Source organism: Pleurodeles waltl, chromosome 7, assembly GCF_031143425.1.
Source record: "Pleurodeles waltl isolate 20211129_DDA chromosome 7, aPleWal1.hap1.20221129, whole genome shotgun sequence".
In the NCBI taxonomy this organism is placed as follows: domain Eukaryota; kingdom Metazoa; phylum Chordata; class Amphibia; order Caudata; family Salamandridae; genus Pleurodeles; species Pleurodeles waltl.
In genome coordinates this window covers 597,824,170-597,851,396 of record NC_090446.1, presented here as the reverse complement: position 1 = coordinate 597,851,396, position 27,227 = coordinate 597,824,170, and the positions used below count along the sequence as shown (strand labels likewise).

The following is a 27,227-nucleotide window of genomic DNA, read 5'->3' as shown; positions in this document are numbered from 1 at the left end:
AGTCCTCCGCCAGGTGGGAGAGCCGGTCCTTACTTAGAATGCTGTAGCCATCCGGGATAGCAATGGTGATGTCTGGTCCGGAGGTGGGATTGGTCCAGGTCTCTGTAAGGAAAGTGATGTCTGGTTGTGCGGAGTCGATCAGATCCCAGAGTTCAGTGGTGTGCTTATGGTGGGAGCATATATTCAAAAGAAGGCAGTTGATGAGGTTGTGGTGGGTGTTGGTGTTTCCGGGTGTGGGGTGTTCCTTTTGACTGATGTGGTTGAAACTGAAGTTGCAGTTCCGGCAGGACAAAGGTCCGTGGGTGTCCTTGGGGGTTGCGATACAGCAGTTGCTGAGACGTTTAGTTTTGAGGTGGTGGAGGGTCTGGGCATCGTAATTGAGGGTGGCCTGAGGACGGTTCGTTGGAGATCCGGGGTTCCCGGTGCTGGGCACGGTCCAGGGACGGACGGGTGCAGACAGGCTTGCCTTTGGTGTGCCTTGTGCGTGCCAGCGGTGCAGCTGCACTGCAGCCACCATAAGAAGGGGCGGGAGGCGGTGGATCGGTCAGCTGGGAGGCGGAAAAGGCACTTTGCTGGTGGGAGGGGGGCGGGCTGCAGGGGCAGCAGTTGCGCGGGTCAAGCGAGGAGAAAGGAAGGAGAAAAAGAGAAAAGGAGAAAACAAGTAAAAAAGAGAAAAGGAGTAAAAAGGAGAAGAAAGGAGTAAAAAAGGATAAAAAGAGTGAGATATTAACTTGTAGATGGCCACCTGGGTCACCAGGGATGAGGCACAGGCAGGAGCATGCGGGTGGAGGAGGTCCTCGAACTGAGAGTCAGCAGGCTCTCAGCTCGATTGTGGAGGCAGAGGAGCAGCAGCAGCAGGAGGAGCTGGGGAGGGTAACAGATGCTGACCAAAGGTCAGAGGAGTCCCCCTCTCACAGCGCTGCTGCCGCTATTGTTGTTCTGGCTGTGCTAGTTTAGCAGAGGAGATATTTTATTCTGTTTGCAGGTAAGTCAGATATGTTTAGAGTGACCTTTAATTGCGACTTACATTCAAATTGGTTGCACGGCCTCCACATTCACTCTCTCACTTGCTCTTGACTTATTCAAAGCAATTGTGGGGAGCGAGAATTCATTCATAACTTGACATGCACATTACATCCTTTGTGTTCGCTCATTGCTTTATAGGATTGGGGTCAAAACAGAACATGGCATGTGACCTTGAAGTTCACGTATTATGTGCTACGTGCAGTGCGTTTTCCGAAGAATATATCAAGGCACCATTACTCTTCTTGAATTCGCCTAATTCAAGATCAAACGGTATTATTGTAACCATTTATTATTTTATTTGTGTACATGCCTGCACATTGATTACAATTACACACGTAACACAATTTTTAATATATTTTGAACTGTGTACCTTGGTAGTTATTGTGTAGAGAATTGATTATAGAATCCAGTGTGGTAAGTACCAGCAGCAGAAATGCAAACATTACTTCTAATACACTCAAATAATTCTTAACTAATCCTGGTGAACCTATTATCAAATGGACAGAGTGGAAAGGGTATTTTTTAAATTTAAATTATATTGCCACTCTAGAGGACAATGGAAATGTTTTGTCACCAGATAGAAAGAAAATAAATTTAATGCACTGCCTCTGCCCCAAACGGTTATGGGTAAATAATCAAATGCATAAAGTGGAAAAAACAGTCAATTTTGACGTATGTAAGTGTGCTTTTTTGGATTTAGATGAGTATTGCTTTCTTACAGTCTGCCTAGCAATTACTAGAAGTGCATTCTTTAGAAGTAAACAACTACCAAACGAATCTATCAAGGAATATGTTTCTTATCTCAAAACTTTGACAGCAGTAGGAAATTTGGTAATTTGCATGATGAAATGATTCGTGATCAAGTTATCATATGCACAAAAACAATTTAAGTATCGAGGACAAACTTTGGATTGAAGGAGATTCAAGTCTAGAAGACATCGTTGTGTTAATCTAAAAAGTGGAACTTTCTGACAGATGTGCTAAGGCATTATCTCCTTCTGATAACAGTGTTTCTGTTAGTAAAATTTCGATGGGAAAAAAAGAAAGAACTTCAAAAACAAATTGGATAAAGCTACTTTTAATAAAGGCACCCTAACCAATAGTGCCACCAACCAAGGAAAATTGTTTAACTGTTATCATTGTGGTAGTGGTGCACACAACACTAAGGGGGGCATTATGAACACGGCAGTGTTTACCGCTGTGTTCATGCTGGCGGTCATTTCACTGACCGCCAGCCCCCCTGGGACACCGCCGGCCGCAAAATGAACATTCTGCTGGGCTGGGGGGCGGAAATATTGTTTCCGCCCGCTGGCCCAGAGGAATGCATGGCCGGGACATTGGCAGTGGCTCCACATGGAGTCGCCATCAATGCCTCTGTGCAGTGGGTGCAGCTGCACCCGTTGCGTAGGTCCTGCTCGATGGGGCACTGTACAGGGGCCCCTGCACTGCCCATGCCAACTGCATGGGCAGTGCACCCATGCCAAGTGCATGGGCAGTGCAGGGGCCCCCGGGGGGCCCTGGAGCATCCCTTCCACCAACCAAAGGCTGGTGGCAGAAGAGATTATTATCTGAGGGGCAGCGCTGCTTGCAGTGCTGCCCTGTCGGAGAATGATTCCCTCCACCGTCAGGCTGCCTGTCGTCGGCAACCTGGCGGTGGAGGAGGGCCGCCATATGGCGGTTCAGACCGCCATGCTGGTGGCGGTCAGCATGGGGGACTGCAACCGCCATGTACATAATGAGGGCCCAAGTCTGAAAGATGTCCCACTGAAGCAACAAAGGCCCATATTTATACTTTTTTAGCGCCACATTTGCGTCATTTTTTGATGCAAAAGTGGTGCAAATTTACAAAATACAATTATATTTTGTACGTTTGCTCCGCTTTTGCGTCAAAAAATTACACAAATGCGGCTCTAAAAAAGTATAAATATGGACCTAAATGCTTGGAATGCAGCATCGTAGGACATTTTGCAAGAGTTTGCAAGAAAAAACTTAAAAAACAAGAAACCGTGCTGCCTGCTTAATGGAAAGTGATGCAGATTCAACAGAATATGATGAGGAGGAGGATCCATTAGTTGTATCTTCAAACAAAACAAACAAAAACAAGTGCACTTTTTTTAATGTTAAAAGTAATTATAGATTAAAACTGTTATGTATTATTTATTGTGATGGTATTCCTTTACAGGTAGCAGCAGAATCGGGATCGTCTTTCACTAACATAGCTCATAGTGCATGGGAGAGTAATTTTGTGAATGTCATAGGACCACATTTAGAACCTACAGATGGTAATCCAGAAAGTTATACAGGCCAAAAAATTGACATGTTAGGGTATAGACTGTTGGTCTTTGAATTCAAGAATTGAAGAGCAGCTTTTATTTTGCAGCTGACGGACCATCGGTTCTTGGATGGAAAGACCAAAGAGCACTGAATATAATACTTGATCCTAACAGCCCTGAACAAGTTTTAATGACTACCGACAGCGATGAAACTGAGAAGTGGGTTTTTAACAAATTCCAGGAAGTGTTTAACCAATGGAAAGACACGACTATGTGTGGACCTTAGGTGGCTGAATGATAGTATTGTAGTGGATCAATTTTCCCTTCCCAGAAATGATGAAACGTTTTAGTTAAACAGAGACACAAAATTGTTCTCCACTATTGATCTTTCTTCAGCAGATCACCAAATTGATTTTCACCCATCAAGTAGTAAACTCACTGCATTTTGCACTCATTTTGGATGTTTCCAATTTTGCTGTATGCCCTTTGGTTTAGCCTCGGCGGCTGCGGTTTTCCAAACATTAATGTCCCAACTGTTTGGTGATATGCAGGGAATTGCATTTTTCCAAGACGACATTCTCATATAGGTCTGGCTGAATTTTACTCAAAATCTGTGAATAAAAGTTCAGAGACGACTCATGCAATGATGGCCTTGTTAAAAAATAAACCAATTTTTTATGGTTAGAGGAGTGTCCACAAGCTTTTTCAAGCCATTAAGGAGTCTATTAGTAAAGCACCTAATCTACAAGGTTTTGATCCTGATGCTCACACAGTTGTCACTACTGATGATACAAGGGTCTGGGTGGATTTTTATCCCAGTTAGATGACGACAACAATGAAGTAGTTATTGCCTTTACATCTAGATCATTAACTCCCACAGAAGAAAAATACTCAGTGATTGAGCGTGAAACGTTAGCATGCGTTTTGGCTCTTGAATATTTTAGGAAATTTTTGTGGGGGAGAACATTTATTTTGAAAGCTGTAATAAACCACTTACTAAATTGTTGACTACTGCTGTTTTGTTCAGAACCACAGGTAGGATTGCTTGTTTTTCAATGAGATTGCAAGATTTTAGATACGAAATTCAGTATGTACCAGGTTCACAGATTTTTGCAGCATATTTTCTCAGCAGAATGTCTTTACCGTTGACTGAAACTGACATAGACCATTGGAATGAGTATTCCATAGCTAGTATTTCACAAATTAGTGACTTACAACAATCATTGATCAACAAGAATGGTTTGAAGCTAAAAAAGAGGATAGTATTCTGGTACATGTAACGCAAAACTTTATAAATGGTTGGTTGAGTATTGAGAAAAAGGACATAAATGTATTTCTGGTCAATTTCTACCAAGAGGAGATAAAGTGATTCCACCTAGAATGGTGAGATATAGAATAATACGTTTTTGTCATGAGGAACACTCAGGTATTACACATACGAAAAAGCAACTCAAGTACCACTATTGGTGGCCTGGTGTATATAGTTCTTTAGAAACATTTGTGAGAATGTGTGTGAAGTGTGAAGTGGCTGGCAAATTAAAAAAAAACATCCAGTCCACTATTAGTGGCTTTCCATAGTCCTAGCTTACCATGGGAAGATGTGGCATTGGATATCATGGGACCCATTAATTGGAGCATTAATTGTATCAAATATATTATAGTATTAATAGATATGTTCTCTAGATAGTTTGAACTGTGTCTTGTGGACAGGGTGGACACTAAAAATTTGACTGATTTTTTTAGACAGTTTACTTCTGAGAGGAGATTTCCCTGCTTCGATCCATACAGACAATGGGGTGTAATTCAAGTCCAAAGATGACTGATTACTTAAAGGCCTTGGGTATTAAAATCTCACAACCCTTTATCATCCAAGGGGTAATGGAGTTGTGGAGAGAATTAATAGTAGTATGAAATGGATTTTTTTCAAACAGAGTAAATATTTCTCGGACAATTTAATTGATTTTGCAACTTTCAAACAAAGCAAATATTTCTTGAGAAAATGAAGTGAAGAAAATGTTGTGAGTCTACAAAGTAACATCTCAGAGCTCAACTGGAAATAGCCAGTTTGCAATAATGAGAGGGAGAAATCCTTTATCAAAAGTCAACCCGGGTGGATGAAAAGAAATAGAATGGTGAAATATGATGTTGAGGTTGTGAAGAATAATATATAGAAGTCACAAACAAAAATAAAACTTATTGTGATGTTAAGCATGGTACTAAACATGTCAAATCAAAAGTGGGCCAATTAGTGCACATAACAAATGCAAGAAAGGTTGCTAAAGGGAAAAGCACTTTTAGCGAACTAGTGTGAGTCATGAACAGCACTGTTGAATTAAGTAATGATGAAATATATGGCACGAGTTGCTTAGCGTTGGAAAACCCGGTTGGTAATTGTGACAAAGTGAAGAATCATACCAGCAATAGAAATTGGTGGTTTAATGTGATTATTCCTAACTTTAATGGAGTAGAGGAAAGCAATTTAAATGAAAGGAATGGGTTACAATTTGATGAAAATGAATGTGGCAGAAATGACAGTACTGTTATTTAAAAAATCGTATATAAACTCAAAAATGGTAGGTTCATCTAATCCATCTGTTTGTACAACAAAACAAGGTAGAGTTATAAGGAAATCAAAAACTTTTGATCAATTCATTTGTGATTACATTGTTTTATTTTTTCTCATACTTATATTATTGATTAAGCTAATATTTCATGTTGTATGAACATATTGTTGTGATGTAAAAAAAACGTTGAAAGAAAAGGCGATGTGTAGTACCAAGGTAGGAAAGTTATTCGTATTTATCTAACCTCTGTTGCTCAGACATTCTTTATTAGAATATGTGGATGCGAATAAAAAAGTTATTAATTTAAGACGATCGTCTCTTCATTGGATTATATCCGGCAACACTACACTGACTTACAAGTTTACTCTTTGCGGTGTGCTATAAAAAGCTGAGTTGGGTTAATTCTAGACAATAGAGCTCTAATTACACAAAAATGTCAGCAGGCTCAGTTACAGCATACTTAGGTCAGACAGCGCCTTAAATATCGGTGAGACTAACATGCCAGTAGGTTAAATTGAAGTCTATTTAGGTCACCCAAAACTAACTATTCCTAGACTGGACCAAGCATAAGTTTGTTACACGAGTATGGCACCAGAATATTGCGGCCTAAATATCGTCCAACAAAAATATTGTGTCCTAAATATAATTTTCAAAAATATTTCTTAATTTGATTTAATAAAAGGAAATGTATACATAAAGGAGCGATATTTTCGGAAACAAAAGTTAGGCCACTGTGCTTGTTTCAGATGATATTGTTGATATTGATATTCTGTCGTACAACCAGACCACAGGTAGGTTATACTAAGTGGAGTTCAACAAGGCTGATAAGAAGATGTGTTGCTCTGATATTTATCATTTCACACTGCAGGCAAGTAAATTAATCTATTAACACAGTAAGTAAGCAATCCGAGTTTTAGGCTGAGCTGCAGCTGGTTGAGTATGATCTGATTGTGGGTAAGGCAGAGCGGCACATGCATTTGGTTCAACTGCAGGTGTGGAAGGTAAAGTTACACATGCGTAATGAGTTTCAGATGGCTAGCAAGGCTGATCTTCTGGTAAGCTTTGTTAGGATGTAGATGAGCTACATTGAGTAGTAGATGGGTTACATTCGAGCTGCATTTGGGTTAATTTGAGTTTCACAAATGTAAGGTAAAGGTGTGCAAATTTAGCTTTCGTGTAATTATGTGAAATTTTGGGAAAAGTACACAATATTGCATGTAAATATGCAAATTGCAAATCAGTCATTTAGCGCTATATTTTAGAGCAACATGCCTTCTCACATCAACTTTTGACACAAGGATGCATTTCATGCTAAAAAATAGTACAAAGAACACAATTGCCATGAAGAACAGCAGGTGGCATTCTGGTTGTTTTTGCTGTTCCCATGTTCCTGCACAGTTAACTTTCCATGGACAGTGGCATACTTATGAGACATGACGTATTTTCAGGAATTTCACCTGATACGAAATTCCTGAAATAACACAAACTGATCTATCATAATTAAAAAAATTCTGGACCTAATGTAAGGTTGAGCTGCTGGGCTTATTGAGGTGAACTGTAGTTGTGATAGGATTTAGCTGCAATGGGAATATAAAAATTATTTTGAAATTAAGAAAGACTATAGGTAGAGTCTACTACCCTTAAGGTACACAAAAAAGATTAAACATTGCAACACCCTTCTCTTTAAAACATTACAACAGTACAAACCTGGCTCAATGACGTGAACCTTGACAGCTTTGAACACCAAGTTTCACTGAATGCTAAGTCATTTAGATTCACCATGAACGCCCAGCTCACCCTCAAACAACAAACTGCAAAGAACACAAAGATGGCCTGGCACCAGCTTACTCTTCTAAAGAAAGTGACACTGTTTCTTCCAGAAAGCACCTTCAAAGCATATGTTCAAGCCCTCATGCTTGTAGCCGGATGGTCGTAATGCCCTTCTCAATGACCTTCCATGGCTTCCCAGACTACAAACTTGGACTCTTTAAGGGCATTCTCCATGCCACAGTACATCCAATCCACGGTCTGAAGAAAAGTGGATCACATCACCTGGTCGCTGATGGAGCCCCTTTGATTCAGCAGCCAGCATGTACCATCTTCAAAAGCAGGTGCATTATTTACACAGCCACCACAACCAGCACCCCAACTTATCTTGCAGACAAGGTCACCATTTATGGTGGTCATTGGCCCAACTGTAGCCAGGACACAATCAAACTACAGATTAAGAGGTGTGAAAAAAACAAAACAAAAAAACAAGGCAGTAGGTCTTTTCCATTTATGCACCGAGGATCCGGAACAGTATCCCCGTATTCATCAGGACCGCCACAATGCTGCTCCAATTTAGGAGAGAGGTGAAGATGTACATCTTTATAGAACACTACATCAATATGCATTAACAGTCCACAAACATGCTATTGCTCCTACTACTTGTTGATTTTGTGCTTCTCTTTCACCCTATACAGCACTCTGCTGCCTTTTGGCTAGGATTATGCTACAGAAATCCCACAGACATACTTGCATACATTACAGAAACAATTCATTTAGATTGTGTATTTACATGTTGCCAGTAAAAAACAATTGAAATACCATTGTACTACCTACGCATAGAACAAAATGAGGAAACCTGATCTAACATTTGCTTGCTCATCTTGACAATTTACCTTGTTTCAATAACACATTATTGAGCTAGTGTTGGGTTAAGTGAGATTAACCTATTGTTGAGTTCTGCTAACTTGTGAGGAAGGATTGTGTTAGGTTTAGCTACTGTTGAGCTAGTTGTGGCCTGCTGTTTTTAGCTTACGTTAGGTTACCAAACAGCTGTATTAGAGTTTAGCTGTGCTTACGTTGTGTAAGGCTGAACCGTTTTGTAGTTTTAGATTGAGTTATTGGGATCCAAGGGCTGGCATATAGCTGTGAAAGAAGGAGCTATAGTTGGCCTGTTTATGTTGAGCTGTAATTGAGTTGTGGCAGTTTAAACCGTCTTTGAGTTGAACTAGGTTGGCTTGTTGGTTTGTATAAAGTTGAGCTACCGCTGTATTTTGGTTGAGCTATTACTGGATTGCATTAGCTTAATTTGTTTCTAGGGTGATGTACAAATAATTGCTGTTGGGCAATAGCTGTGCCATTAGTCTATTGTTTGAGTCTATTAGTTTGAGCTGATTTTGAGCCATTTTATAATCTCAATGGGTTGCATTAGATGTAGGTGTTGTTGCATCATGTTAAGTTGAGCTGTTATTGGATTACTTGGCAGGTTGAGTGAGTTACTTTAGGACTGTAATGGATTGCTTCCCTGAAGCTGTAGCTTGGTAGTTTTAAGTGACACTGAAAATTAGTTAGTTTGAGCAGTCATTATGCTCTGATAGATTTAGCTGTATGTATGTTAGCAAGGATTATCTGTGGCTGGGTTTTGATTGATTACAGACATGTATGGATGAGCTGATGGCTTGTAGTGTTAAGTTGAGTTGATACAGCCTATGCTTGATTACAGCACTAGTGACATGGGTTAAACTACTGGGACGTGGGAGATTAAGCTTTTGGTGGATTGTGGTAAATTAATCTTTTGCTTGCGGTTTCTAGGTTGCACTGTTCTGGGTTTTCTTTATGTTGAGCTGTTGCTTGGTTGCATTAGCTTGCACTTGAGGTAATTTAAATTTGTATGAATATAGCCAAGGCTGGTGAAACTTCCACCGGAAACTAAACGCAGACTAACCTTCTCATCAGGGATAGCAGTCAACCACGTGAGGCAAAGGTGCATTTGAGTTTTACTGCAGGGACCTAGACAAGCTGGTCCTTCATGCGCCAGGCAGATGAATTCAAAACGAAGAATACTCCATCAGGGAGCCTGCTTCCGGAATCCACCCTGAGAACTTTCTGAGTCTACTTGAACTTCACAATCAGTGACAATCCCATCTCAGTGGGTTCCCTTTAGATTTCTCTTAAATGCCACCTTTGGGGTCTTACATCACAGTGTAGGTTTTTAAGTGTTCATGAAGTTACTTTATGCTGCAGTTAAGGCTTTGTTTACCTTTTGCATTTGGATTTGGGACATGATTGAAAAATTATGGACTTATGCGTTATAATAATTACTAAGTATTATTGTTAGAGTTTTCTCGAAGTAGTACATTTAGATTTATTAAACACTTAGGGCCTCATTATGAGATTGGCGGAGGTGATTACTCTGTCCCAAATGTGGCGGATATCCTGTCTGCTGTGTTACAAGTTCCATCGGATATAGTGGACCTTGTAATACGGCGGATGGCATATCCGTCACATTTGGGACGGAGTAATCGCCTCCTCCAAGGTCGTAATCAGGCCCTTAGTATCCAAATCTAAGTTTCTCCATGTGTTCAGTTGTTCTGCATATTTGTGTGTACCACCCACATACACCAAGAAAAGACACTTGGCTCTTGGCCTGGTCCCAATAGAAGAACAAGTGATTTCATTAAGAACCAACGGTCCTTTGTTTGTGCTGTGTTAATTAAGTCAGATTTGGCAACAGACCTGACTTAGAGTTTGCTAAACATAGAACTCTCCTATATTGATGACTGACAGTAACCTTACAGTTGTGCTTTCGCAACACATCCTGCCAATGCAAAACTCTGACACAATAGAAGTGACTGATAAATGGCATAGTGATTTGTGCTGCGTGTGGCAACAGTCCATAATAAAAAACACTACCCTGAAAAATCTTCCATTAGGAGACAAAGGCTTGACTTTTTCACTCTCTGCGATAATTGAACCACCACTTACCGATCAGAGGTGTGATGGCTGAGGTGAAGACCGAGCTGCTCTGCACCACGAAGGTCATTCCAGCACCAACGAGCATGGCAAAGTATCCGGTCACCCAGCCGAAGGGGTACGGCAGATCTAAACCCAAAATGTGAAGCAAGAGCAGAGCAACATTCAACATTAGAATAGTACCGCGGAGCAGCACATGCGTAAGAGAGCCTGCTACACCAATCCCCTCCTGCACCAAAGACTAACACCACCAACTCATGACACCCGCCACTTCGTTTTATAATATACTCTGTTCATTATGTATGCTTTGTGCGGGTATTGAGTCATATCTCCTGTTAATCCAGATTTTTTTTGCTGCTCTTTGTCCTCATTCAAAAGGATCTCCTGGTTTTCCGCCTTGACCATTTTCTGCTGGCACAATAGCCACTAGCTCTTGATTGACACCATTTCACAGCCATCGCATGTGCTAAGGGATCACAATCACTTCCTGGGTCTAGGTCTCAGCTGTAATCGTTCAGCACTTTAAGCAGCAGGCGGTGTAATCTTGTGGCTTGTAGTGATCCCCAATGGAGTGATGCTTAAAATTGGAAAGTTTATCATGATTCATGTTGGAATATCAATTCTGATTTCATAGAATATTTAATATGTATGTCCCCATACTCTCTAATAAATGTTTGATGATGGGGAACAAAGGAGTACGCATGCTTAGAGATATCCCATTCTGTAATGGGAATCCACCTGTCCTGACCACTGCAGAAAATCCCAACCAAGAGTTGGAAAATGGTCAAGAATTGTGTATTGCTGTGTTGATACCAAGTGGCAGGTATAACTTAATGACATAACCTTTTTCAGGGGTCTGATTCTAGATGATTGTAGGCCATAAGAGTGAAGCAGTGACCATCACATGTCAGCAGAAACCAAAGACTTGCTCTCCTGAGCTTGAGGTATGCTTCTCTGATAAGTGCATTTGCTTTGTGGGCAAGGTTTTTATTACACAACCAAAGTCTTGCATAGATCCCGTTTATTGGCCTACATGTAGCTTGCAGCTTTCTCATTTGTTTATGCCCAGATGTAGTGTTTACTGGAAACTAGTGATACTTCTTAGTGGGTGCTAGTTGCAGTACATTCGAATTTCTCATAAGTTAACTTTACAACCATTTATGACGACGTTAGAGCTGAATGGATGTTGGCGATGTTTTATTTTACCAAAAGTTTAAAAGGGTCACAAAACTTATGATTTCAGCTATAAAATCAGCAGGCAGAAGAATTTGCCACCTGCAGGTAATTCTCTGGCATTACTGGAAGTGATTATTGCAAATAGTCTTATAAAGACACTCACTCTCTGAGCTGTGAACACACTTTCCCAACACCCTATACCTTCCTTGGGTCGTATTATACAAAGTGCCCTGGAAGCATCTACTTTGTGCCTCTGTAGTATTACAGAAAGTGCTGTATACCCCTTTGCGGCTCCTTCTCTAATACAGATAGTACTGGTGCACATGTAATACCAGCGCTCTCTTCAGAGGGTGATCCCTCATTTGCATGGGGCTGTTGCCTCTGCACCCACACTCTCCTACGGATGCGGGTTCAGAGGCAAACAGGCCCTCGGGAGGGACACTGAGCGTGTGCTACGAAAAGATGGTGCACTGTCAGTGTGCTACCTGAGGACAATCCTCTGGAGAGTTGAAAGTGGGCCCCAAGGACTCCCCAGACAACTTCCTCCAGGCAGCTGCAGTCACCCACTGCACCCTCCTACAGTGGTTTCTCTGCTCCGTCTTTAAAGTGCAGGTGTCTACCTTCAACACTGTGAAACATGGAGGGGATTGTTCAGTCTGCGGTCCGTATATCACAGAATGCGCCGTCCCTAGGGCACCCGCGAACTTGCAGCTGCCCTGAGAGCAGTACATTGAATGCAATAGGGTGTGCCGTGGTGCAAACAGGGGCAGTGTGCATTACATAATACAGACCTTCGTCTTGTTGTACTATTGACTGTTCCAATGAGATCTCTTTGACAGGATCCAGCTACAGTCTCTGTGCTCATAGTTATGTGCCAATGTGTTTATAGCTGCCTTTAACCCTTTCACTGCCCCACACTGAATAAATTGGTCATAAAATGAATAGGAAGATATAGACGCCCCGGTGGTGAAAAGTCTCCAAACCCCTCCAGTCATTATTATTAATGGTTATTAGCAGAGGTGCCTAGAGATGCAGCGTTTGCCATACATTTCCTCAAGATGCCTTGGGAAAGAACACACAACCCCGTGCATAATTGTGTTGATGCTCCTTGCAGATTTCAGTATTTTTATGTATTAGTGGTGCTTTCAACCCATTTAGCACATTTTTCAGGAAACGTTGGCAATGTTACAGACTTGGTTCAAAAGACACAATTTTCTAATATGTTTCTTACTAATTATCATAGTTGTAAAGTTAGAATAATACTAATACCGCAAAACTATGTTGAATTCTTTGAAATCTCACTATATTGTGCCATTTTTTAAATAGTTATTCTGGAATGAACAGCTTCTAGACCACTTTTATACTGTACTTGTTGCTTGGGGGTATGCCCTCCCAAAACATCTACCCTGGCCAGGGCGTGATGATCACAAATCGACCTACTTCGGCCTTCTAAGCATGAATACAGGCCTAATGTTACATGGCAATAAAAGGACTGACGTTGTGTCAGTGTATCAAAAAGCCTGTGTGACTGACAGGCAATGGTGAACTTTTAAATTTAGTGGTTAAATCAAAGGGATAATTTGTCATTTACAGAGGTTCAGGGTCAGCCTGCAATTTCAAACATTGTTGTGCATATATCACTTTCTGTGGCACACGCTGGGGCTATTAGATGGTCTTTGGGGTCTGTGAATTATCACATGGCACAAATCTTTGCCACAAAGCGATATGCTGTGTGACATGCTGTGACATGTGTCACATGTCATCCCGGGCTCCTACCTCTACTGAAAGTCTCAGCGACAGGCATCTCAAAGTGACCAGTCGAGCTTCCATAATCTTGATGTCTGCCTTCCTCCACCTTCTTTTTGGAGCACAGGAAGTACGGCAGGGTCTACACAATGTCTGTCATTCCTTGGTGGAAGTCCCATTCCCGCTCTCTTTGTAAGGCGTGTTGTCTTTCTTTGGGTATTGACAATCATCCTAGTGCAGTGGTATGAACCCAGTATTTCACATGCTAACTATGAGCCTCCCTTTCATGGCAGCACTTCTCATTTACCAAGATAGGTTGCTTTTGGCGGGAACCATCTTTTGCCAATGTGAGCAACTAAATCCCTTATGCCAACTACACCTGTAGTGCTCTCCTAATAGTCACTCTCAGATGTTCCTGCTCTCACTGGTGTTATGCTTCCGCTCCGTTCCACTTACCACCACTCACCTGTATTAATGACTTTCTTGATGGCTTTGGCCACCTGGCCCTTGAGGGTGGAGTTGAGTATCTTGACCAGCATCACCAGACAGGTGCAGAGGACGACGAGGGAGCCAGCCAGTAGGATGAGGCCCACCGCCAGGTCCGGAAGGTGAGAGTTCACAAACAAGTGGTTACCTGCAGAAGAAAGCAAGCATTGACACAGTCAGTAGGTCTGGCTTGCATTTTGAGTCCTGACTGAAAAATTAAAAATGCCAGATGTGCTGAATAAAAACAGAAAAAGATTGCTTTCTTTAAAGGATGCATCTATGAGATAAGTATTTAGTGTGTGATTATTCAGCATACTTTTGATAAACAAAATAGCCCTGCAAGCATTGTATTTCATGCACTCCAAAGGAGGCATATGGTATTTAAAATAGCATGTCAGACATGAGTGGGCACAGACACTGCATGTGCATCACATGGTACCCTATGAAGGTTACACCTTCACCCGCCAGATCAGAACTCAAGCCCCACCCACTTTCTAATATTTAGGATAAATGACTGCATGCAAAGGACAGATAGCTGTGTTTACAGAGTGACGTGGGCAGTGGAAGTATGCCTTTAAGGATACAGGATGGTGAAGGGTGGCAGGTGTAAGTCACACTTACATTTTGCTGCTTCGGTGGCCATGTTGCTTGAGAGCCCTGTGCCATTCCTCTCCTGCAGAATGTGCATGAAGCTAGTATTGGATACCTGAAGTTTGAAGGGGCAAGGGAGACAGAGAGAGAGCAAAAGAAAAGTGACATATTAAGAGTGGATGAAGGAGATACCGATGGGGAGGGTGAGCAATATACAAAGAGAGGCAAGATTGGGCAAGCACACAGGATTGGTGGAAACAGAAAGAAAGCGTTGTTAGCCATTGCTTGTCACAATATCTCGGGGGAAAGTTGTTCCTCAGAAGGAGTTAAGCCATTACCGTTATATGTGGCTCCTTGCACAGGATCCGGATCAAGCTCTTATTCCGCATTGTTTCATCTCCGATGGCGATACCGGTGATCACCGACCTATCCAACTGGAAACAGAACAGCCAATTTTCAGGACACTAAGCATCAAAGAACCCTGTACAAGATTACAGACCCTGCTGCAGTGGATCATCTTTTTGCTTCTGTTCCCAGCCTCCTGGAAAGACTATCAGCTTTTGTGGTACCCTCCTTTGCCCACTCTACTCCTGGCATCCCAGAACCATATCTCGAAGGTTGCTAGTTGCTCTCCACCTGGCATCTCAGCCTTTTTCAAGAAACTCACTGATGATCACTCACTTTTTGTCTTTCCAAAACGTAATATTGCAAAGTAACTTGCAATGCCCACTTCACTCCTGGTATCTCATATGTTGTGTTTTAAGGCACCCTTTGATTTCCAGGTTCCTCCTGGAATACGAGACCCTCACACTAATGGGTGCTGTACAATATACAGTCTTTTCCTGGTGCCTGAGATCCTCACTCTCATGACATGGTGATTCCTCCAATGACCAACCTCCCTCTGGTATGTAAGTATCTAGAATAGCTGTGCCCTCTGATGCCCACTATTGTGGTAGGTTGGAACATCTGGATGGTTGAATGGTACCCAAGTATTCAGCATGCCCATTTTGTGCCTCTCCATGGCTTTTGTGTGTAGGAAGCAATCTGATTCCCGAAATTCCTTTCTGCCCAACGTTTTCATTGTGGTACAAGATAGTCGTTTGAACAATTCACAGCATTCCAGTGTCTATGACCTGGTCGGTCACTGGCGTGTGGTGGAGCCCACTTTATAACATCCCTACTGTTTGTAAGATGGGTCAAGACTAAATCAAGTACCTTTCTGAGGGAGGCAGTTTACCTGTTTGTAGTCTCCAGAAGGGTAGTTCAGGATCAGTCTTTGACAAAGGTCATTCTCCATTCAAACGACACCCTGGCCTTTTTGGCAGGTACCAGAAAACAGTGACCTAATTACTGCCTGACCAAAATGTCGCCCTATTGGAGTTATTAATAGAAATTCTGCAAGCACTGGGAAGATTTTTTTGTAAACTATATTTAGGACACAATATTTATATCAGACAATATTTTTGTCAACGAAATTCTGACATTCAACTCACCCTTTCAGAAGCAGCTGGGAACACAGAAGGAGCTTGGCATAAAGACATGAGCGTTTCATTGAGGGTTGGAAATGCCTCCTTGAAAAGGAAAGTTTTCAGTTTTTAAGGAAACACTTCTAGACCTAGAAAGTTTCTGAGTACAAACTGCAGCGAGTTCCTTAGTTTTACTACCACAATTCAGGTCAATCTCCCACTGTTCTTCTTTCAATATAATCTGCACTGTGTGATCAGGTTTTCCATTATACATTTCAGGATACCGTTCAGACTGTGCATAAAAAGTCAGCTGGTAAGTTTTTTGAGGTAGAGAAACGGGAGATAAGTAGGAAGAGGATGGACAATAGATAGTTTCATTTTTAGTAAGCCATCCAGTGCCTGATGGGTGCTACACGGCTAGAGATTTAAGGATTGATCAAGAAGCTGAAGATGGGAATGAGTGAATTTGAGTATTGTCAGCATAGAGGTAATAGCAGAAACCATAATAGAGGTAGTATTGGTGAGAGAGAATGTATACAGTGCCTCAAAGAGAATCTAAATCTGATCCTTGAGGAACACCCGCTAAAACATGGGTGGGTGAGAATACAGCCGGGCACCATGAAAGAAATAAAAGATAATTAGATAGGTAGGAGGAGAGGCACTGAAGGGCGCTGCCACTCATACAGAGAGAAGTAAAAGTATTGATTAGGATCGAGGGGTAACGGTGTCAAAGGCAGCAAATAATTCAAGGAGGATAAGTTTGACTGATGGGTGTGGTTTGCTAAAGTAATCGGTTTGGAGACATGTGGGCAAGTAGACTCTATTGATAAGCATGGTATCCTGTTGAATTCGGCCTTTTGGTTGCGGCCAGGGAGGTGGAATCCATATTGGACAGATGTGATCAGTAGATGAGAGTGGGCAGCATAGTTTTGCACGACACAAGAGTTTTGCCAAGGTCTTTGCAAAAGGCCCTTATATATGTGATTGCAATAACCAGTGTTTTGAACATAATAATGGCAGGCAAGAGGGGCAGCCATTGGAGCAGAAGCAGCATTTCCAAGATTCTCCATATCACTTATAGATAGCAAACCATGTAAAATAAACTATAGAGTTAATGCGAAGGCAGAAGGCAGAAGCTCGCTAACTCAGCAGGCTACTGTTTCATAATAGACGTTGGCAATGCAAGGACAACGCAAGGACGCTCCACTTTTTTTTACTTTGTATTTATTAAGTTTGTCATTATGACAGCATACATGCAAGATAACGATACAATTCCACAGGCCAAAGTTACAATTTGTATAGCAGACATAACGTGGAGAACCACCTGTCAGTGCATCTGAGCATCATAGTATATAACATGGACAATTAGGATTGCTTCATGCAGCTCCTACAAGGAATCCAGTTGACTGTAAAACATTAAATAATCAACAAACTTGAACTACTTGGTTGTGTGGAGAGAAAAGCATGTAGGAGAAAAGAAAATTGAAGGAGGGGGAAACAGAAACTGCAATCTTGAATTAAGTTGAACGGATGGGTGTCTTTGTGTTATATGGCACACATTGGCTCTGCGCCGTGACATCCGACACAGCAGTAGAGCACCCTCTTAAGCTCAATTTTCATATATTGGATTCATTCGTTAGTGTCAGCAAGTAGTCCCGGAAAGGGGCCCCGATGTCTGGGGACGCGATCGGCCAGCCATCATATCCCATTACAGCTGAAGTTGCTCCTGGCAGAAAGACACATCGTTCAGCCAGTCCGATCTATTAGGAGTGCCACTGCCAATGCAACTCTACATTTAGCCAACAGCAACATCATACCCACTAGTCTCCGCACGCCCTTCGGGACTTCTTTCACATGCCCCAGTAGAGTTACCAATGGAGTGTAAGGAATAGTTGAATCGACTACCCCGTTAACCACCTCAAACACCTCCTGCCAGTATCTCTGTCCACGCAAGCAGCCCCAAGTCACGTGTATAAAGTCAGCCCTCGCCTCAGAGTACCGCCTGCAACGCAAGTCTGCATCCAACCCCATTTTCTGCTGACACATGGGGGTGTAGTAAACTCTATGCAAGAGTTTAAAATGAATAAGGCGAAATCCATAATCGGGAGAAAGTGCGTGTATATGCGTGCAACAGTATCTCCAACAGGCGTCTGTCGGTAGCAAATCTAAGTCTCGCTCCCATGCAGTGCAGGAGCGCGAGGACGCGTGAGGTGCAGCATCCTGCAGAGCGCCATATAAGCGCGTGCCTAGGTGGTGTGGAGCATGGGAGGTGTGCATGATTTCCAAAGCTTGCAGTACAGGCAGCGCCGCGGGGTAAGTGCCGCTCTGCCACAGATAGCTGCCCGGAGCTGAAAAAAGGTGAGAGTATACAGGAAGGAATCACAGGGTTCTTGGAGGGATGTCTCCATGGTTATAAATTGACTGTCAGGATACAGGGACCCCATAGTGGTCAGCTGCATTTGTTGTAGCCTTGCCTTCATCCTCGCCTCCCACGTCACTGGAACCGAAGTCTTATTCAACAACAGCGCAGAAGGTTCGTAGAGTACCCCCACGTTCGTCCTGGCACAGCTCGTTCCATGCCAGCACAGTATAGGTGGCCGTATCTTCCCTGGACTGCGGCCAGTGAGAGGCCAAGAAGACTGCCCCTGGAGAGCCCACAGGGACTGATCAGATTGTGCTCTGGTGCAGTGTGAGGTAGACATGGTATTGGTTGTATCCAAAAATGAGCAAGATGCACCTGGGTGCAATTATAGTATAGTTCCATGTCAAGCGCAGCCAGACCACCTAGCTCAAAGGGCTGCTTGCGCAGTTCCCATGAGACCGGGGGCTGCCAACTCACAAGACCAGGGATATCAGCAAAGATCACACTTTGGTCCTGAAATTCAGCGTGAGTGGAACCGACAAGTTGATGAATAAATACAGAAACTTGGGGTGGACTATTATCTTGACTATGGCGATCCTCCCCGTAAGCGACAGTCCAAAGAGTGCCAGCATTCTACCTTGTCCTCAAGCCAGAAAATCGTGCGACCATAGTTTGCCGACCACAGCTCGTCAAGAGTTCTGCTGAGCCATATCCCCAAGTAACGAAGAGGCTCTGTAGCCCAACACAAGGGGTGCTCAGATGTGAAACGGGTGGTAGAATCTGTCAGCGGGAACATGACAGATTTAGCCCAATTAGGCTTTATACCAACTTCCCCGAAATGTAGGAATTCCCTCAGAAAGGGATCTAGATTAACCCCATTGGTGCGTGTGTTGGCCAGTGGCCGGCACACGCACACCCTCCCTGGTGTGGGCCATGAGCAGTGGCTGATGCCAAGGAGTTTTAAAAAAAATGTTTTACTCCCTTGGGAGACACAGTAGCATTTCCGCGTCTCCGCCCATCTGAAACGTCAGGGCACTGCGAGGCACTCTGACTGTCACAGTTTCCCCACCGGAGCAGCAGAGTGGACGAGATGAGTGTCCTCTCCCTTCTTCGGTGGAGAAAAAAGGCCAAAACAGCCTCCCAAGATGCCAAGGAGGCATCAATGGAAAGGGGAGCTGCGACCCATGGGCAGGAAACGGCCCTAGGCACCAGGGATCTTGTTTGGGGGGAGTTGGTCCCGTGTAAGTGGGCCGCCCCGATCCAGTGGGGGCATTATTTATTTTAAAAAAAAGATTGGTTTTGCCCTGGGGAGCAATTGCCCCCTACCCGCACCCCCTATCCACAGGAATAAAATACAATAAAAAAAATAAAAAAATGCCAGGGTCTGCCCACCTGACATGGCCCGATCCCGTAGGGGGAATTATTCAATTAAAAAAATAATGGTTTCCCCTGGGGGGGCAATCACGCACCCCCAGGGAATGTTTAAAAAAGATAAATTAATTGAAAAGGATGGGGTCGACCCTCCCGACGCGGGCCGACCCCCTATGGTGGCATATTTCTTTTTTATACAGGTGTAGTTTGTCTTGGGGTCATGATCGGCCCCAGGGAAAGCACATATGTGTAAAAAATAAAGTGATGTAGAGAGTGAGTCTCTCTCTCTCTCTCTCTCTATCTCTCTCTCTAGAGATAGATTCTCTCTATATAGATAGAGATCTGACTTTTGTCTAGTGGCAGTTTTGACTCCATAAAGTAGGGCAATGGTTTATTTGCCTGCTGCAAAGGATAGATATCTAGTTAGTTGAGTGGATTAGTAAAGCCATGCGTTACCTGTGCTTTAAAACAAATGAAACGTATGTGCGAGGGGGGCTATGGAGAGATGAGGGGCACTTTTGTTGGGTGGTGGTGAGGGAATTCGAGGAGGTGGTCATTGGAGGGAGAGCACCAAATATTATTGTTGCACTGGGTGCCACCAGCGCTAAAGGCTGTGATGATGGGTATGTGGTAAGCTGAAGTAATAGTGTTTCTTTTTTTTTTTTACAGTGTCTTCAGAGAATCTGCTGATTCAGAGAAGAAGTGAAGGTAAGGTGACTTGACATTTACTGTTACACACATCACACACACACACACACAAGCAATTTTGTGACCCTATCTACCTTCTGTGTAGGCTAGTACTTTAGAGAGACAGTTTAGCCAGTAGCAAAGATGCTTCTCATTGGAATTAATGCTCCTGAAGCCGTAACTCGGGTTATGGCGGATAGCTCTGAGGCAGGATCAGAGACGGAGACAGCAAATACTGAGACAGCATCTGAGAGAGAGGACAGTGGAGCAGAATCTGGGAGTGATTTTTCAGTCGGTGGAGTCCTATCCAAGGACACCTCTTCCAGTGATTCTGAGGGAGACTATGAGGACAGTTGTGTTGTCCCTTTGCATGCACAGTCTGTGCAGTGGGACAACAGTGGGTTAGCCCAACCCTGAGAGCAGGTGTGTGTGGCGGCAAGCACAGAAAGAGTGCTCTCTTGGCAGCTCTCTGATTTAGTTCCGCCCCAAATTCCACCTTTTACTGGTGACACTGGATGTAAAGTCAATACGGCCAACTTTTTGCTAGTCGACTAAGTCCATCTCTTTTTGGATGTTGACGTCCTTCAGCAAGTTGTGCAGCAAACAAAATTGCATCAAAAACAATTTCTGTGGGAGCATGTAGGCACTATTAAGTCCCGTTCTAGGTCACGCCAGTGGACTCCCACTTCACTGACGGAGTTGATTATATTTTTGGGACTTACGCTCAAAATGGGGTTAGTGCATAAACCCACCTTGCAGTCCTACTGGACGAGTCAGATGGTTTGGGTAAGCCCCATCTTCGCACCATACATGAGAAGAGATTGTTTCTTCCTATTGCGAAACATGCTACACTTCAATGACAGTTCTGCTGCATTGCTCCGGGACCATCCAGACCATGATATGTTGTTCTAAATTCGGCCTGTCGTGGACCATTTGTCTGCCAGGTTTCCAGAGATCTATACTCCTGGAAAGAATATAGCAGTCAATGAGACTGCTGCTGTTTAGACAGTACATTGCCAACAGAAGAGGTTGCTATGGGATCAAGCTGTACGTGCTGTGTGAGAGCTCTTCTGGCTATGTGTACAGCTTGCGAGTGTATACAGGGAAGGACTACACCTTAAACCTGTAGGTTGCCCTCCCACGTTAGGAGTCACAGGTAAAATTGTATGGGAACTTTTCCAGCCACACCTTCACAAAGGTTATAACCTTTATGTGGACAATTTCTGTATAGGAGTAGAGCTGTTCAGTGAGCTCTACAAAACTGGCACAGTGGGCTGCGGTAGAGTTAGTTGTAACTGCAAAGGATTCCTGCAGGAGCTTGTTTGCAAGAAGCTCCAGAAATCCCAGCGTACTACGTTGCATTCCAGCAAACTGCTCGCAGTCAAGTTCTCGGATAGGTGTGATGTATATGTGTTCACTCCAATTCATGATGAGAGCACGTCCCCCATCATGGTTTGGGGTCAGATGGCCGAAGTCCACAAGCCCACCTGTATACTTGATTACAATAAGTATATGGACGGAGTGGACATGAACAACCATGTTCTTCAACCATACAATGCCTGTTGTAAAACTCACCTGATCCAGATGGCAACATACAATGCGTATGTTGTTTATCGTTAGACAACCAGAGAAAGACTCATGACTTTTCTTGACTTCCAGTTGTCTGCAATTGACAGCCTCATGGCTGTTACAGAAGGAGCAGCCTCCACTTCATATGTTCTGGACGATGTGGCAAGGCTGCTGGGCCGACACTTTGCTGATCACATTCCTAAAACACCCAAAAAAGATCGTCCATCTCATCGCTGTAAAGTATGCTCGAAGCATGGAAAGCAGCAGGAGAGTCGGTATCACTGTCCCCAGTGCCCATCTCAGTGAGGCCTCTGTGTCGTTACTTGCTTTACATTATATCGTACTAAAGCAAAGTCCTAGGAAATCAACTGAGGTGGAGCTGCCGTTGGCTAAACCTTTCAGTGGCTGTGCATGGATATGAATGCCCATGGGCCACTGCTGCATTAGGCAAGAAGCCAAAGAATTTTACTTCATCTAGTACAGGAAATCATGGACTTCCTTAGGCCTGCTCAATACCTATATCCACTGTCAGAACGTGGTAGGTGTTCTGTTTGATTAACATGCATAAGTCCCTACACTGCACATACTAGTGGTCAGAACATATGCCACATTGTCACAGAGTATCCTGTGTAACAAAATGTTAAAGGCATGACTGAATTTTGAAGTGCTTGTTACGGAACATATGTATGCTGCACAAGAACCATCATGATTGCCAACGAGAACCAGAGTAACTGTAATAAGTCAAACAAATGTCCTGTGGGACATATTCACCAACATTTCTACTTGTCTGAAAGTGCGCAAACTCAATTTGTAGCTTCACTTTCAAAGCAAAAGTAGAAGTGTTGATGAATGAGTCTCACAGGATATTTGTTTGACTTTTTACTTTGGAGACCTTAGGATGTATTCATCATCATATCTGCCTTAGTTTCAACAGTAGATATGCTTGCTCAGTTTAAGGAATAGGCCTCCCAAAGCATACTCGGACACCCCCAACTTGCATCCACAAACTGGAAGGAGTTAGATTTAGCACAGTGAGTGTGCTAAAGGCACATGAAAAACATGTCTTCCTGAGCTTCAGGTGGCTGTCATGGGAGTCATTAGTAAAGGTTCCTTATGCATGCCTTCCGTAATATTCAGGAAGAAGGAGGCGGTTACTTGACAGGTGGTAAAATGTAGTCAAACTTATTCAGTCCTGTGGCATGTGAATGTGATGGGCCCTTGTCTGGCAGTGGTAAGTTGATGTGAGTGCAGTGATTGGTTGGATTGGGCCCATGGCTGGCAGTATGAAAGTCTTGTGTGTTTTGCGTGAACGGCTTGTGAATGGACCATAAAGTGGTCGTTGGCTTGAAGTGGATTTAAGGGTCATCTTCAGAAGGCTTGGTTTCAATATTCAGATACTTTGATAAGTATTCATGCTTTGAAACCATAATTTCTGGAGGTGCTAAAACCAACCAATGTGAGTGGATGATTAACTTTAACATACTAGTACAAAGGGAGTCCAATGGTTCAGAACTGGTGTGGCTCTCACCAGTTTTCCTTTACCCAGAATCCCCTCAGAATCACAAACTTTGCTTAAAAAACAAATTTGTCTTGGATTTCAGTGAGGGGAAGTCCTGGAATCTGCAGGCAGACACAAATGTTCTACCACCCAGCATTCCATTAAGTCTCTAGAGAAAATCATTGCCTCACTTGTGTGGTTGGGCAAATGACTGTGATAGGGAAGTGCGTAAAACAGATTGTGGATACAAAAAAATACCTACCACAAAACAGTCTGGTTTTGTAAGACAGTCAACTGTGTATTTGGTCCTGGGCTTGGCGGCCATATAGGGAAACCCATCAAACCCAGACTGAAAACTAGACACTTGGGGCAGTCCACAGAAGTGTGGTGTGCTTGGAATCCACACATTTTATTACCCAGAATACCCTGCAAAGGTGAAACGTTGATTAAAAACACTATTTTTCCTTGCTTTTTTTGTCAAGTAAACTGCAGGGATCCACAAAATTCCCACCACCCAGTGTTACCCCACTTGTCCTGATAAAAACACCCCCCCACTTGTGTGCCTGTGCCTAGTGCCTTCTTCAGGAATGGATCACTCCAGGGTCAACAGTAGCCCTCATGCAAGGACTACCATTGACCCTTGTGTGATCCATTCCTATCACGAGCACTAGGTCCAGGCACACCAGTGGGGTAGCTTTTTTATTGGGACAAGTTGGGGAATGCTAGGTGGTAAGATGTTTGTGGATCCATGCATATTCCTGTAGTTTACTTTACGTAAAAGCAAACAAAATACAGTTTTTATTCAACGTTTCACCTTTGTAGGGTATTTTGGGTAAAAAAAAACTTTGTAGAATTCACACAAGACACACATCTGTGGACTCCCCTAGGTGTCTACTTTTTAGAAATGTCTGACAGGTTTTTCCCTAAATGGTTCCAGATCCCAGGACTAATTAGTACACTCAGTTCAGTTATCATTATCGCCACAGTATTTTGGGCATTTCCTGTCACGGGCACTAGGACTACCCACACAAGTGAGGTGCCATTTGTATCGGGAGGCTTGGGGGAACACAGAATAGAAGAACAAGTGTGATCATCTTTCTCTACATTTTTGCCTTCCAAATGTAAGACAGTGTTTAAAAAAGAAGTCATTTTGAAAACTGTCCTGTAATTCACATGCTAGTATGGGGACCCCGAATTCAGAAATGTGCAAATAAACACTGCTTCTAAGCTCCTCATCTTGTGCTCGTTTCGGAAATACATAGGTTTCCTTGATTCCTATTTTTCACGCTTTATATTTTACCAAATGAATTGCTGTATACCCGGTATACAATGAAAACCCATTGCAAAGTGCAGCTCATTTATTGGCTCTGGGTACCTTGAGTTCTTGATGAACCTACAAAACCTATATATCCCCACAAGTAGAAGGGTCCAGCAGATGTAACAGTACATTGCTTTTAAAAACTTACCATAGGTGGAAAAAGTTACGGAAGAAAACGTGGACAGAAATTACTGGTTTTTATTTCAGCTCCATTTCAATAGTTTAAATTCAACTGTTACTTTCTGTAGGAAAATCTTGAAGGATCTACACAAATCACTCCTTATTGAATTCAGAATTTTGTCTACGTTTCAGAAATGTTTTGCGGTCCAGGATCCACCATTGGTTTCACACCCATTTCTGTCACTAACTGCAAGGAGGCTGAAAGCACAAAAATAGTAAAAATTAGGGTTGTCCCAGAAAAATGCCAAAAGTGTGTTGAAAAATTTGGTTTTCTGATTCAAGTCTGCCTGTTCCTGAAAGTTGGGAAGATGTTGATTTTAGCACTGCAAACCCTTTGGTGATGCCATTTGCAGGGACAAAACCAGATGTTTTCTTCTGCAGCACTTTTTTCCCATTTTAAAAAACAAACAAATTTTGGTTGTATTTTGGCTAATTTCTTCATCTCCTCCAAGGAAACCCACAAACTCTGGGTACCTTTACAATCCCCAGAATATTGGACAAAAAGGATGCAAATTTGGCATTGATAGCTTCAGTGGACAAAAAAGTTATGGGAGCCTAAGAGCAAACTACCCCAAATAGCCACAAAAGGGCTCAGCACTGGGGAAAAGGCCCAGAAGCTAAGGGGTTAATATGGGGGTACTTGAGGTAGAACGTGACATCGTCTACATACATCGACACAAGGATAGCACAGTGCATGAACGCTAATCCCCTATATTGATGATTCTGCCATTTTAGCGCTGCCAAGGGCTCCATCGCCATGCCGAAAAAAATCAGCGGCAAGGCTCAGTAAATGCACTATTAAAGCACAATCATTCCAGAGGATCAGTATATAGTAGTTTGATCAGTTGAAGAAATTTAGGGCTGATACCCAACCAGGCAAGGAGCGAGAAGAAGAAGGGCCATTCAATAGAGTCAAACCCTTTAGTAGTGTCTAGAAATATCGCTGCTGCTTGACTCAAAGGGTTAAGCGATTGGCTACTGCAAAGTAAGTCCTCAAGATGCAGGAGGTGGATCTGCCAGGAACAAATCCAGACTGATGTGGCAACACTATTGAGGGCAAAAATGGGAGGAGTCTAGAGGCAATCAACTTTGCAAGGATTCTAATATCAATATTGATAAGCGACAGGGGATGGTAGGAACCACAACTAGTAGGGCACTTCCCAGACTTGAGCACGGTCACAATTAATGCTTTGCGTAGCGAAGAGGGAAGCCAGACCTTTTTAATTGATTCTGCATACGTTTCTAGGAGATATGGCACCAAAACATCCACGTACTCCTTATAGAAGGCTGTGGTTCACCCATCTAGGTCAGGCACTTTATCTCCAGGGAAGCTCTTTGTGACCTGAACTATGTCCTTTTCAGTAAAAGTGTCATCTAGTAATTGTCTATGCCCATCTTCTAGCCACAAGAGGCTGATTGAGTCAAAGAATGCTGTATATTCCTCAGTTCCCGGGGAGAGGGAAGAGGAGTATAGATGCGAGTAGAAGTCTGTAATAATCTGTTGACTCGCTATCCCAGGCTTGTGAAGTAAGTTAGCGAGTGTCTTCCTTGCCCTATCACCCTCGTCATAATGCCTGGCACACGCAGACTTCCCCAGATAGCATACCTCACGGTGCGCATCCTCATCATATGAGACAAGGATAGTCCTGGCCTGAGCCAGGTAGGTTACATCACCAGACGCAAAATAATTGTGCTCAAGATCCTTAAGTTGACATTCCAGCTCCACCAACTTGCAACGCAAAGCACAGAGGATGCTGTGTTGCTTAGCCAAGCTTAGCCTTCTCTGATAACCACTTTAAATGCCTCCCAGGGAGTCCTGAGAGACTGCACAGTGCCCTTGTTGAGAGTAAAAAAGTCCACAATAGCTTCCTGAACCTCCGACTGGAAAACCTGATCACGCAAAGTACTAGCTGGCAACCGCCAAGTAAATGTGCACTGTTTCTGGCCAGGTATTCTCATTTCTAATAACACAGGAGAATGATCAGAAAGGATGAGCAGGTAATGTGAGATTGTAGTAGTCCAGTGTTCTGCATCTTTATTGACCAACCACATGTCTATGCGGGAATAACTGTTGTGTGTTGTGTTGATGCATGTGCCCTCCCTGCCCTCCCTGTGACTACTGCGCCACAAGTCAGTGAGGTCATGTTCCACTATTAAGGAGCGCAAGACCTTCA

The 27,227-nt window shown here is 43.1% G+C and overlaps 1 protein-coding gene across 1 annotated transcript in view; it reads right to left on the bottom strand.

Moving 5' to 3' along the window:
- Window positions 1-27,227, bottom strand: part of SLC34A1 (solute carrier family 34 member 1) — a 120,223-nt gene that overhangs the window by 31,586 nt on the left and 61,410 nt on the right. The window contains exons 9-12 of the mRNA XM_069244486.1: window positions 14,941-15,036; window positions 14,633-14,717; window positions 13,992-14,159; window positions 10,616-10,732 (exon numbers count right to left, since the gene is read on the bottom strand). Of these exons, the coding sequence (XP_069100587.1) occupies window positions 10,616-10,732; window positions 13,992-14,159; window positions 14,633-14,717; window positions 14,941-15,036 (466 nt within the window). The remainder of the gene's footprint in view (window positions 1-10,615; window positions 10,733-13,991; window positions 14,160-14,632; window positions 14,718-14,940; window positions 15,037-27,227) is intronic.